This window comes from Crocuta crocuta, unplaced genomic scaffold (genome assembly GCF_008692635.1).
Source record: "Crocuta crocuta isolate KB4526 unplaced genomic scaffold, BGI_CrCroc_1.0 scaffold112, whole genome shotgun sequence".
In the NCBI taxonomy this organism is placed as follows: Eukaryota; Metazoa; Chordata; class Mammalia; order Carnivora; family Hyaenidae; genus Crocuta; species Crocuta crocuta.
The window spans coordinates 3621892-3636293 of NW_027528818.1; the positions used below are offsets into that span (position 1 = coordinate 3621892).

The window sequence follows — 14402 nt, forward strand, 5'->3', positions numbered from 1 at the left end:
TCACTTTCCCTTTTGGAAATAAATATCACTTAAATTAACATGAATCTCCTAAGACTCCAGTTTCAGCCTAGTGTTACATCTAATAAAGAGCCCAATAATTAAAGGTAAATAGAATTTGGTTCCAACTTTTAATTAAACATCAAAGAGCAGATAACTAGCAACTTCATGATCATTCTTTTTTTTTTTTGAGGTTTTAAAATTGTCTTTATTCTTTTTAAATCCTTTTTCCAACTCTCTAATTCACTCTATTGAGTATGTCACTCTTTCAAACATTCACTACTTACTGTGTTGTTTTTCTCAGCCACAAGTGCAAAGTCTTTTGTTTCATTCTAATCTACCTTTTCTTGTACCCTAATTTCCTCATGCTTCCAATTTTGCAAAACAAAAGTCAGAACTCATCTTTGAATTCAGAGAAGGTGGAAAAACTCAAGACTCAAAGATCAAATTATCTTCATCAGGGGATCAGAAAAGATAAGTCTGGCGACATGGATACTTTAATATATTCTGCTGCAATCAATAAACCATAACTATATGAGAATCCTAGGTTCTTAAACTACAGCTCACTTCAAGTGAAAAAAGGAGCTATACGAATGGAATGAAATGTATACCTTGTATTTTTATTACCTCTTTCCTTTTCATATTCGAGCCTCCCAAAGAAGCTTTATCTCCATAATCTTCTTCCTCTATTTTATTTCACTTATACCTTTCTTAATAACTCAGGAGTTCTCTATTTTATTCCATATAGTATGAAATATTCAAGATCTCATTCTTACTTGCCTACAGGAGCCTAAAGAAGTAGAGCAGAGACCTTGGCTATTGGGAAAAAGCCCTGTCTTCTCCTGCTTTGTTTTGGCTATCATTCTAGCAATTAGGGAGTCTATTCCTTCCATGTTATCAGAAAGTGGAGCATGGAAGTACTGAAGTGTTCATTTTTGGAGATGGCCTCATTATGCATCTGCCTCTGTGCTGCCATTTGGCCTTGGCATATTTCACTGGCAGCCTGGCTCTTACATGGGTAGGGAGGGGGGCACTGGAATTACCTCAAAAGCTGCTTCCCTTTCTGACCTAAGCTTTGAGAAGTCTATACTTGCTTTGGTTTTCAGACATTTTGTGTGTAATGCATGCTCTCAAAAGGACTTTTCTTGCTGTTGTTCTGTCAAAGTAAAATGCAGGGACTTGGGAGTTGCCTTGGGAGAAAGGAAAAGTGGCTATTCAACTGTCTTCAGCACTCAGGACCTAGGACACTTACTAGAATGTAGACACAAATATTCCAGGCAGTGCAGCTGGCCTCGCAAGATGACTGAGCTGGGGGATCTGTGTCAGCCTCATTCCCATACTCAAGTTTTCCTCTGTCTGTGCATAAAGCTATCTCAAGTATCTGAGGAATTTAGGTTTTTGAGAATCATCTACCTGCAAACCATCTCCCAAGCCTTTGAAACGATTTGAATCTATTTGGAGATTCAGAAATAAAATCATGAGTGTTTTCTCAAGAAAAATGAAAATAGGAAAAAGAATTAATATGTTATAATTCTACTCTCCTCCCTGCACACCAAGTCCCATGGCCTTCAGTGTATGACAGTGAGCAAATTTCCTAAAGAATTTTTAACACAATTACTTTTAAAGTTTGTCTTTTCATTTGATATAGGTGATGCAGCTGTGAAATTCACTTAAAAGGAAGCAATGAAAGTGTATGGGTCAAATATATTATTCAGCTCTGTTCAGGTGGGGCGTTTGATATTTGATTTCTTGTATTGCTTTTTTCATAAATTGTTAACTTTGGAAATACAATTTAAATAAAGCCAGTTTCACTGGGGCTTTTTTAAAAAAATATTTTTAAGATTTTACAGCATCCAAAAGAACATAATTTCCAATTTTAAGACATATCAATGGCTTTCACCTATCTGAATTTGTTTGCTTGCTAGTGCATTTGACTATAATTATTTCAGAATTAATAATAGAGAAGACTTGATATCACAGGATATAGTACTAACCAGGGTGGACTGTGAAAGTATTGTTCTTTATATGTTCATTTTTTTCAGCTTATTCATTTATTTTTGAGAGGGAGAAAGAGATAGAGAGAGCAAGAGAGAGTACAGGGGAGGAGTAAAGAGAGAAGGGGAGAGAGAGAATCCCAAGCAGGCTACATGCTGTCAGTGCAGAGCCCAACCCGGGGCTCAATCTCACAAACCATGATATCATGACCTGAGCAGAAATCAAGAGTCAGAAGCCTAACTGAGTGAGCCACCCAGGTGCCCCGTATGTTTATTTTCAACACTTAAAGATACAGGCCCTTAAAAGTTTATTTTTTCTTGGTAGCCGTTCTGGTTATTTATTACTAGGTGACAGATTATTCCAAGTTTACTGATATAAAATCAGAATAATTTTATTTATGCTCACAGATTCTGTGGGTTAGGTACTCAAACAGAGAAGGTAAAGATGGTTTATCTCTACTTCATGATATCTGGGACCTCCACTGGAAAGAAGATTGACAAGGAGTGGGGTGGTCCCTTAACTGACTGGGAGCTGGAGTCCTCAGCAAACTTCTGCACTCACATTCTGGCACCTGGGCCATGAGGACCTAAGGACTGGATTTGGGTGAAACTGTTGACTGAAGAACCTAAGTAGGAGCCTCCATGTGGTTGGGCTTCTTCCAGCATAGTGCCTGCATTCTTAGAGGGATCATCTCCAAAGAGGGAATACGGACAGCAGACTTCCAAGAGAATAAGACAAGAGCTGCGTTGGCATTTAGAACCTGACCCCCAAAGTGATGTAGCATCACTTCTGCCATACTCTGTTAGTCAAGACAGTGACAAGCCTACTAGTGTTCCAATGGAAAATACAGAGACTCCATCTCTCAATAGAAGGAGTGTCTAAGAATGTGGAGCCATATCTTAAAACCACTGTAGAGGTGATTTATATGGTGCTTTCCAGAGACATTCTAATTTAGTCATCATTTTCTCATCTCTAAGGCAACAATACACACTTCCAATATGGCTGTTCAATGTTAAAAATGCCTATATAACCATGTATTTTACCTTAGAATGTTTTTGATTGCAAGTGACAGAAACCCTGACTCAGACTGGCTTGAACAATAAAGAAAATTCATGAACAAAACTGAAAATTCCAATGGTCAAGCAGACAACCCTTCAAGGGAAGGTTGCTACAATGGCTTAGCAGTATTGAAAAGACTTTTTCCCATAGTAATTCATCACCTAGCCACTCTTAGTGTTGACTTTATCTTATATCTGGTCCATCTTAAATGATGACTGACATGAGTAATTATCCCCATGTTCACCTCATGTTCAACCAAACAGATAAAGAGCACTTTTCTTCTCTCTTCCACATTTGAGTCCTCAGTTTCAGTCAGCTGGGGCAGGATAAGTCACTTGCATACCCTTGAAATAATTGCTGAGGTCACTGTCAAGTTCTTATTGGCTTAGTGTCAGATGCCCATTCCTGAAGTGGTCCTGATTTCAAGGGGAATGGGATTACATCAGTTGACTTCAGAGTGGGAGTATGATTGATCCCATGTAAATTTTGTGCCATCTATGAAGTGGTACATGGGTGGAATAGGTGCTGGGAATTCAGCTTTAATTTCCATTTCATCTTGGAACACACCCTGGTAACATAAAGTCATCTGATTGTGAGGTGATGAAGCTATTGCCTTGGCCTCATTAACATCACAGCTCGATCAGATGAAAGCTTACAGTCTCATTCCTGTTCACCTTTCAGCACCACCCCCACCGACCGTCTTTGATTCAGGTCAGTGTCATATTCAGAACTCTTAGTGAAGAAACCCCATTTGACAGAATAAGGAGGATACTGGTATAAAAAGTGACTCCAGTTTTGGCTCTTAGGTTCCATGGGGGGGGGGGCTGGTAACAGAATAGTCACAGGGGTTGTGAAGGTTTCTGATTCTGATCTTTGTGTGTACCTCGATATATTAAAAGAATATTTCCTATTTTGGATAAATTCTGACTTTTGCCTGAGAAAGTAGGCTTCCTATCTGAGACTGAGTGCTTTCCTAAGAGCTACTAATGTCTTCCTCTGTTTTTCAGGGTTGACACAGAATCTAACAATGTAGCCGCTTCTGCCAATACTTTTATTAATTGTTGCCTACTTCAAGTTGATGAAGCATGACAGGGTTATTGTCCTCATTTTGCAGTAGAGAAAATAAGGACAGAGGGTTAAGCAACTCACCTAAGACCACATGTCAAAACAGGAATGGAGTTGGCATTAGAAATCACCTTCGGGGAAGCTTGGCTCCATGCTTTCCTTTAAAAAAATTATGAAAGTTTCCAACAAACAAACAAAAAAGAATAGATCATAAGATAACAAACACTAAAGAACCCATTTCTCAGCCTCAGAATTTTTTTTTTTAAGAAACACTTACACATAAAATGAAAGCCCCCTTTCCACACCTTCCAGTTCTAATCTCTCACCTCTCTTTCTCTGAGAAAAGTAACACCCTGAATTTGGTAGTATACATTCACAAATACACTTTTACTGCATATGTATTATCCATAAAAAAAATGGTAGTTTTGCATCTTTAACTTTATATTATTGCTGTTATTTTGGATGAGTCCTATGATGTTTATTGTTTTGCTCAACATAGTTTTTACTCTATATTCATGCTGATATATACATGTATAATATAGCATGTTTATTGATTTTACCCATCATATAATATTTCATCAACATATAACAATTTATCCATTCTCTTTATAGTTAAGTGTTTTTTCTTACTATTGTTGAATATTATAAACAATAGTGCAATGAACATTTTTATACCTTTCACCTGATTTCTTTCTTGAATCCTACTTGAAATAAGAGTACTCTTATTGAGATAAGTACGAAGATTTAATTATCCCGTTTAAATTACGTGCTAGAGGAATGCAGGAGTGAGTAGCAAAAAGCAAGACTTACTGGCTATATTCACATTTGGAGAGATTTAAATTTAAGTTTAAAAACCAATCCATATTCCACATATACCAGGATTTTCAGTTGATTTATCAGGATCTGTCATTTTATCTTGAAATCTCACTTATTAATCCACAGTCTAGTCATTACTAATAACACTTCTTTCCAGAACCAGACTTGAATTTCTGTGACCTGTAGAATTTTTGTCAGATTGAGGAAAATACTGGCAGCACACAAAGTGTTGAATTGGTAGAGATGTGCTCTGAATAAAGCCAGCTTTATCATTACAGAAATAGAAAGAGTGGCTTGAAATTTTTAAGAACATCAAAATGATTTCCTTCTGAAAAAGCATGCCCTGGAGAGAAGGGTTGAAATTTCTATGGGACATCATGTCTGTCTTAAAGCGTTATCTTTATGGGGTAGAAATAGGCAAAGGATGGCCATTTATTTGACTTATGTTTAGGATCATTATTGTCTGTTTTACATGACTGATTAAAAATTCTTCATGTCAACAGTGAAACAAAATTATTTTGAAAATCACTAGATTTACTCTGGATTCTCAGAATTCTGAAGAAGCTGGTTCATAGTGTTGGTACTGGAACTGCCTTTTAGTACCATCAGCTAATTCTGAAGACACAAGCACAGATTTGGACAAAATTGCTAGCACAGGAATTTAGAGACTAGGATTTTTTTTACTTCCTCTGACTAGGAAACTTGTGAACGTCACCTTAGCATCCTGGTCCTAGGGTTGCCCTAAGTCAGTAATTTGCATTTTTTTAATGTTGATTCCAGGCTGTTATATCAGTTTCAAGGTTTGGGACAATAAAAGTAATAATAATAATCACATGGAATAGTGGAGAATATATTCAAAGAACAGTGTATGTACTAAGGGTAAATATTATATCATAAATTGTTTGTTACAGAAGGGTGTGTGCGTTTGTGTGTGTGTGTGTGAGAGCATCATGCTGTGGGGCATTACTTAAGGTAAAATTCTTATTCTGTATTCCTTTCAAAAAACGACCAAAAGCCATTTATATGGGGTGAATTCAGAAAGTATCTCAGGGACCTGTCCAATATGGTTATGTCCCTATTTAGAACTCCTTAGTTGCTCCCATTTTTTAGGATGAAACCCAAATTTCCCAGCATAACACATAAGACCTTTCATAATATCTGCGTCTGGGAAATGCAGGGCATGGTGAATATAAGTTTCTTGCTTTGATGGTAGTGCATCGTGTCTCCACATTTCTGCTGACGTTTTCCCCTGGGCCTCAAATGCTTTCTGTAACCACAAGGCATTACCTTTGCTGGAAAGTCTTCCATACCCAAGTATTCTTATGAAATTAGCACCCCTTCCCTTCGGTTTCTATTTTTTTTTTCTATTATTTTTACTGACGTAATGCCATAGCCCACAGTACATTTAACTGCAGTTAAAAATGTTTTAAAATCTATCTTGCCCTATTCAACTGTGAAGACTTTGAGGTCAGCTCTTTGTATCTTAAGAATTTAGGTTCTTTCCTTTTCTTATGCATATATTGTGTTCTCCCTTTCTCTTCAAATAACTTTATTCTTTAGAAACAGTACATATATTCGTTTTAAATGTCTCAAATGACATGGAAAGGCAGTTGAAAATAAACCCTAAATCCTACAGCCTAACAAAGACCACTGTTAATATCCAAACTGATGTCTCGTTCTGCCTTCATATATGTATAGAGAGACATAAGCACACACACGCACGCATACACATACAGTATTATATGAATAAATTCATCCGTTGATCTGACCAATTTTTCCTTTCAACAATGTCAAGGACACTTTCTCTGTTAATGATATACCTGTGCATAATTTTAAATGGCTACTTATAATTTTAATTCATTAAGGACAGCAATGGTAGACCTGACTTCTTGTTCCTTGTATGCTCTAAGTATCAATTAAAAAGCAGCATTATTGTCCTTATATTCTTTGGTCGGCTGTAGTCTTGAGATGGTTGTGTAACTCTCTTTAAGAATTCTGCATTAATCCTCCTTCCCTTTATCCTTGACCTGCATCCTCTTAAAATTTCTGCGTATCAGAGAGTCTCCTACCTAGTAATGTGATGCTAACCTTGTTTTTCTTAAGAGAATCGTCTATAGTTACATAGTAAGAGTTTGACTTCTGATGGGCTTTCCATTTAGAAACTAAAACAGTGGAATCATACATATATTTTATATGAATATTTTTAATCTCACCTCCCTAACATACGGTACACATCTCGATTGTACCTGATCTTCCCCTGTTCCGTGGTTACGAAATTCAAGGTAATATGTAATTGTTTTTAATGGGTATATTTATTTTACAAACCACTTTCACTCTTTGGTAGATACAGCTCACTAGTCAGTTATTAGGATACTTCCTCTAATCTCTAGAGCTAAAGTCAAGAACTACTCAGATGTATTATTTTAATAAAATGAAACATTTGTACAGTTTTGGAAAGGACGAAGTCTCATTATGATTATAGCTTGTTTGTGTCATGTGTGTGTTTGTGTGTATCATTGTGTGTATGTGTGTATATAGATGTGTATTTGTGTGCATGTGTGTTTGTGCACACATGTGTGATTGTATGTGTGTGTGTGTGTGTGTATGAGAGAGAGAGGGAAAGAGAGTGCTCTGCTTCAGGAATACTTTAATTTTCTTCTTCACTGTTACTGGAGAGCCTAAACACAGTGCATTTTGTTATTATGGATTCTCTTCTATTTTTAACCTCTGTTAAAACTCTCAGGAATTTTTCATCCCTCAGTTTGTGGATTCAATAGTAGAGCACATTTTCATACTGTACAGCATGAATCCAACAACTCTCTTAGAAAGTCTTTTTGTTCCCATCTCTATATTCTGATCTCGAACCCCATCTCACCAAGTCTCAGAGACATTGTGTCACAATGTACATTGCCTTAGGTTTTAATGTAAATTGCATGCCATTTATTACCTACACTCTAGTTATTAGTATGTAGAGATCGGAGCAATCAGTCATTTCCTGTTCCCTACCTAATTATCTCATATAATTAACTATCACCTCTCATGTCGTTCCTCTTCCCATGCCGTACCTGTGCTCCTTCATAGCAGTTGTTCCCAACCAGGATGGATTTTGCCCTCAGGGAGCATTTGGCAATGTCTGGAGACATTTTTACTTGTCGCAGGAAGGGTACTACTGGCTTCTAAATGGTAGAGATCAGGGATGCTGCCTAATATCCTACATTGCAGAATATAGGCCCATTCCTCACAATGAAATTCTATCCAGTCCAAAATGTTAATAGTGCTGAGGTTAAGGAATCTTGCTATGGAAACTGAATTCATGCACTTTTTTTTGAACTTTCAGATTTCTTCTACCCCTGAGGTTCTGAGTTTAACATATCCTCTTGATTCAGACTAGCTACTTAGCAGCAAAAAGTGATTATAAGATATTAAGGTATAAAATTATATCGCATATCTTATCCAAATCATGCTTTAGGTGAAGTGAGGCAGCAACCATCATCAAAAATGTTTCCCTTATTAGCAAAACTATAGTACATGAAAATTGACATCACCGCAATAGCATGGAATAGGCAGTGAAGGAAACTGAGGCATATTTCTAAGTAAAGAATAAAGCTGGCAGGATTAATAAATATGATTATCCTCAGATACTCTCTGCTCTGAATGTTATTTGTTGTTATGGAAGATCTATTTGCACTTGCATTGAGCAGATCTCCATAGACACCTTAATACTATCTCCCTTATTTTCTCCTCTTTTTTTCCCTCAGATATTTCACACTTTCAAGAACAAAATGACTTAAAAGGATTACTAGAGAATCTCCATCAAAATATCCAAGCCAAAAAAAGGAAGAACGTAGAAATCATGTGGCTGGCTGCAACGGTAAGCACTCTCCAGCCAGATCTTATTCCCTGTCACCGTGATGAGCAGTAAGCATCATCGGGTATCTGCATAGGGTTCAACCTCTGTACTTTGGGGTACCGGATGTCATCCTCCATCACCTCAGGGATTAGGCATGTTCAATGCTGTTGGTAGTTCTATCAGTATACTCAAACAAGAGATGGAAGAAGATGCACTCAACGGGAAAGAATTTCACTTATTGGCTTTGCTTGTACATCCTGGATGTTGTTTGACACTTTGAAGTTAAAGTGAAGTATTTGTGATTTTCTTCATGTTATATGTTGCAATGTCGATCACCCATATCAATCAGGATTTTGAAGTGCTACTGTAGAGGCATATGGTTTCAATAGAATGTGGTTATCAGATCTCCGACTAGAAGGCTCAGTAAGGCTCCTGGACACATTGTTCAATTAATGAGCTTGTAAATTTGTTTGTTAAGTTAGATATTCACATAGAATTTATTACTGATGGATTGCTCTTGGGGTAATGAGCTATATTTTCTATGGTTCTTTCTCATTTAATGGTACCCTCAGGGTAGAAGTTCTGCCTGATTTCCTACCCCAGGTTTCTACTAGAGTGAGAGAGAGAGAATAATGCCTGTATTTTTTAAACTCTTGTCTGGCAGCCATTCAGGCACAGCTCACATGAACTTATGAATTTTGTTAAGCATTCACACCCAAAGATCCTTTCCTAATGAGAGAATCAGAAAAGGGACACTTTGGAGACATTTATGATAAGTGCCATATTTGTAGGTGCTGCACACGGTTGCTTGTGTAATTTGGAGCTCAATAACTAACCTTCTAGCATAACTCCATTCATTCTGTATCAGTGGCATTTAAAACAAAGCCTTGTCCCTACTGCCAGTGTTCAATTATAATCCAATATTACTTACTCTCTTCTGGGAAAAAGGAATGGATAATTTACCATGAGTCTATATAAAATAATTTACCAAGAGCAAGGCAGAGGAAGTTCGCGTTCGCTTCCCTTTATGCCCTCTTGGAGCCCCAGGGAAGAACATCAAAGGTAACAATATGAAACATTGCTTTCAGGCAGCTCATTTACACTGGTCCCATTTAGCACCATACTGCATTACAGGAAGGTTGTTTTTAATAGCTTTTCCCCCCCGGTGTGGCTGCTCTTTATATCTTCAAAGACTGCTATGGTTGTTAATTCTCCCAAAAATTTCACAAAGGTAGGTCGTGTGCTATTTTTGCTATTTTACTAATAATGTGATAACAGGAAGGTAATTTGATCATTTATCAATGCTTTCTGACAACTTAGGAACATATACATATGTCATTATACACATATCATGAAGTTATGTAAATTGATAAATGAAGGATGTACATGTGCAAACACAAGTGTATATTTTCTCTTAGTACCTGCAGTTATACCATCTGAATATATTAAAAGGGTTTTCCCATAAATCTCATTCATTCCTGAGATTCTTTTTTGAAACTTAAATACTGAACAAATATAGCTCACTCACAACTTAACCATTGAATGCATGTCTGCCTTGATAAATACAGGGCAACCAAGTATGCAAATTTGGCATTATGTAGGAACACTGACTTAATTATTACAGCACCTCTGTAGGCTGATACCTCAGTATCAATATCCTCTTTTTAAATCAAAGACTTTGATACTACTTTTAAAATGAAGAAATGTAGGGTCACCTGGGTGGCTCAGTCTGTTGAGTGTTCGACTTTGCCTCAGGTCATGATCTTACAGTTTGTGGGTTTAAGCTCCATGTCAGGGTCTGTGCTGACAGCTAGCTCAGAGCCTGGTGCCTGCTTCAGATTCTGTGTCTCCCTTTCTCTGCCCCTCCTGTGTTCACACTGTCTCTCTGTCTCTCAAAAATAAATAAACGCAATAAAAACATTTTTTTAATGTTTGTTTATTTTTGAGAGACAGAGACAGAGCATAAGTGACGGAGGAGCAAAGAGAAAGGGAAACACAGAATCCAAAGACAGGCTCCAGGCTCTGAGCTAACTGGCAGCACAGAGCCCAACGCAGGGCTCGAACCCACAAACTGTGAGATCATGACCTGAGCCGAAGTCGGACGCTTAACCGACTGAGCCGCCCAGGCGCCCCAATAAAAGCATTTTTAATGAAATATGGAAATTTCCTTTGACATTTTCTAAAAAGCTTTTATTTCTGCCTCTATTTCATTTTCTTCTCTTTTAAAATCTATTAATTAAAATATTGCTCTGTTAGGGGCGCCTGGGTGGCTTAGTCGGTTAAGCGTTCGACTTTCGCTCAGGTCATGATCTCGCGGTTCGTGGGTTCGAGCCCCGCGTCGGGCTCTGTGCTGACTGCCAGCTCGGAGCCTGGAGCCTGTTTCAGAGTCTGTGACTCCCTCTCTCTCTGACCCTCCCCTGCTCACGCTGTCTCTCTCTCTCTCCTAGAAATAAATAAAACATTAAAAAAACATATTGCTCTGTTAATATTTTACATTCTCATTGAAAAAAATAAAAAGCTATTTGGTTTTATCTTGATTGAATTTTAAAAAATAAAAAATGAGAATTTCAAGAGACCAAGTGCCACTCAAGTGTTGAATTAAGTTCAGGGTCCCCTGGCTGCTCAGTCAGTTAAGTGCCCGACTGCAGCTCAGGTCATGATCTTACAGTTCCGAGCTCCATCCTTACATCCCTACATCAGGCTATGTGCTTACCAGTGCTTTGATCCTCTGTCCCCCTCTCTCTGCCCCTCCCCTGCTCTCTCTCTCTCTCTCTTTCTCAAAAAATAAACATTTCAATTAAGTTCATATAGTTCAAAGGAGTTTTAGAAATAAGGAAACCAAGGCCTAACCGGCCCACTCTGATTTAATTGACCCTGCCTCCTCTTGATTTTAAATTTAGAAATCAAATATCTTTAGTAGGATAGTTGAATATAGTAGAGGCAACACATTAAACATTTTTTAAAAAAATTTTTAATGTTTAGTTTTGAGAGAGACGGAGTATGAATGGGGGAGGGCCAGAGAGAGGGAGACACAGAACCCGAAGCAAGCGCCAGGCTCCAAGCTGTCAGCATAGAGCCCGAGCGAGGCAGAGCTCGAACTCACTAAGAAGGGTGCTTAAGTGACTGAGCCACCCATCCACTCCAGCAGAGGCAACACATTTTGAAGAATATTCTTTCTTTTAAAAATCATATCTCATAAGCGGCATTAAGGTCTATATTTCATTACTATGAGTATTGTCAAGTCTTTGTTTTATATTTAAAATTTTGAAATATTTTTTATTTGAAAAGATTAGAGTTTTACAGATGAAGAAAAGATTTTATGGTGAAATCATGCTCTCATATTTTTCTAGTTGCTTATATTTGAAATAGTGAGAAGTACCCCAAAGTTCTAATAAGGACTTGTAAATCCTAGTGTTTGTATCAAAATCATAATTAAAACATGGTAAAAATCCTTGATAAACTATTATACCTTTTCCTCAAAGCAGATAACTGTTAAGGCAGATATCTGCTGTTAATTATTCTTAAATTAATCTTCCTTAAGTTATCTGATGACAGATAATAAACCAGAACTGTATCATATCACAATAGATTTATTGTAAGTACATGTGGATTGATACTGTTGATACTAATATAGAGTACTGGCATCTCATATCAGAGCCATACCATGGGACAGGGAGGAGAAAGAAACAGAATGGTTTACTTGCTAACCACAAGGCAATGAGACAAGACATTACTGCTGCTCAGAGATTTTTGTCTTGACTTACATCGGAATAACGAAAGAAAGAATTTACAAAAAGAAACAGAATAGCACAGAAATGAAAGGTTTGGACCTTGGCATTAGGTAAACCCACGTTAGCATCCTGGCTCTGCTCAGTTATGCGCAAGTTATTTAACCTAGCTAAACCTCAATTTCTTCATCTGTAAAATAAGAATGATTAAATCTTACTCCAGGATTCATGTGCAGTTATTAAAAAGCAAATCTAGGCATGGCTGGGTGGCTCAGTCTGTTGGGTGTCCGACTTCAGCTCAGGTCATGATCTCACAGTTGGTGGGTTCGAGCCCCATGTTGGGCTCTGTGCTGTCAGCTCGGAGCCTAGAACCTACTTCAGACTCTGTTTCCCTCTCTCTGCCCCTCCCCTACTCGAGCTCTCTCTCTCTCTCTCTCTCTCTCTCTCTCAAAAATAAACAAACATTATAAAAAGTAAATAAATTTTAAGAAATAAGAAAGCAAATCTATATGAAATTCATTAGCCTCATACCTGGCACAGTAGATGAGTGATTTACAGTGACCATTTTGGTGTCTTTATTCTTTCTAGATGCATTAATGAGTGGTTAGTGCTTCACGTATCTGCTGCTCTGGTGCCATGTGGATATTTGAAATCTCATAACATAAAACCAAAACTGGCAAAGTTTTCTTAAATATAAATTAAGAAGATGTTAGCTACTTAGGATTCAAATCAAGTACCTGATCCAGGAAATATAGTTTTATTTTCCCTTCACAATTAAGGTGTTGCTCTTAAGCTGTGACTATTACTGTCATCCACTACAGCTCAGGTCCCCTCTCAGGAGGCTTTGCTGCCTCTGCTGGATATTTACCATCTTATATGGCTTCAACAGCCTCACATGTCACACACCACATACAAGGAGCTAAATAAATTCAATCTGTTCCACTAGCTTTTGAAATGAAAAGATAATGTTTTTCATTCACTAGGGCAGATTGAACCAATTGACTGTCATAAATTAACATAAATTTGGTGTGTTTAGATAAGAAGTGTTTAGAGGAGTCCGACACTTTAGAGCAATCTACAAATGAACAAAAAGCTATTCATATGTCTGCATTACAGATTTGTCGCAAACTAAATGGAATTCGTTTCACCTGTTGCAAAAGTGCCAAAGACAGGACATCCATGTCGGTGACTCTTGAACAGTGCTCCATCTTGAGAGACGAGCACCAGCTGCACAAGGACTTCTTTATCCGAGCACTGGATTGCATGAGAAGGTATCCCACATGTCTTCAACTTTCTTTTAAGGTCATTTTAAAGTTTTGGGGCTTTTTCCAAATGCATATTTTACTAGAGGACTAAATATTTAGTAACTTCACTGCATTTCCATGGTTCATAGCTCACAGCATAAAAGATAAAATAATGTTAAGTATTCCCCCTACTGATTTTAGGCAATAAAATAGAACGTGGCTGGATTTTGATAATAGCTTCTTAGCTCATTTAGATCCAAGTTTTAAAAGGCTCTGGTCCCTTCATATATAGCACTTGAAGAATGATTTCTTTATATACTAGTAATGGTGAATATGCACAAAATAAAACTAAGTCTTTATCCAAGCAAAATCTTTCCTAATTTATCCAACTAACAGGGGATCTTCCCAAAGTCTGGTAGGGTCTCCAGGTCAGTCACCTGCTTCCTAAAATTATTTTCACATCACTCATCAGAAGGATGGGATGGCACCAATACTTTCAAAATAGAGAATTAATATTGTTACTCTGCCGACATTTAAAATGCTCTGCCTGAAGTCATGTTTCTTGATTCATTTCCACAGTAATTAAATCTAAAGCCTAAGCCATAATGGGAAGGAAAAAGTGCCTCATTCACAATGTCTGTCAGCAAG

General features: G+C 37.5%; 1 protein-coding gene across 2 annotated transcripts in view; it reads left to right on the plus strand.

Annotated features, from left to right (window-relative positions):
* Positions 1-14402, plus strand: part of INPP4B (inositol polyphosphate-4-phosphatase type II B) — a 367279-nt gene that overhangs the window by 300007 nt on the left and 52870 nt on the right. For both annotated transcript variants that reach the window (XM_077755934.1, XM_077755935.1), the window contains exons 20-21: positions 8691-8803; positions 13627-13781. In XM_077755934.1, the coding sequence (XP_077612060.1) occupies positions 8691-8803; positions 13627-13781 (268 nt within the window). The remainder of the gene's footprint in view (positions 1-8690; positions 8804-13626; positions 13782-14402) is intronic.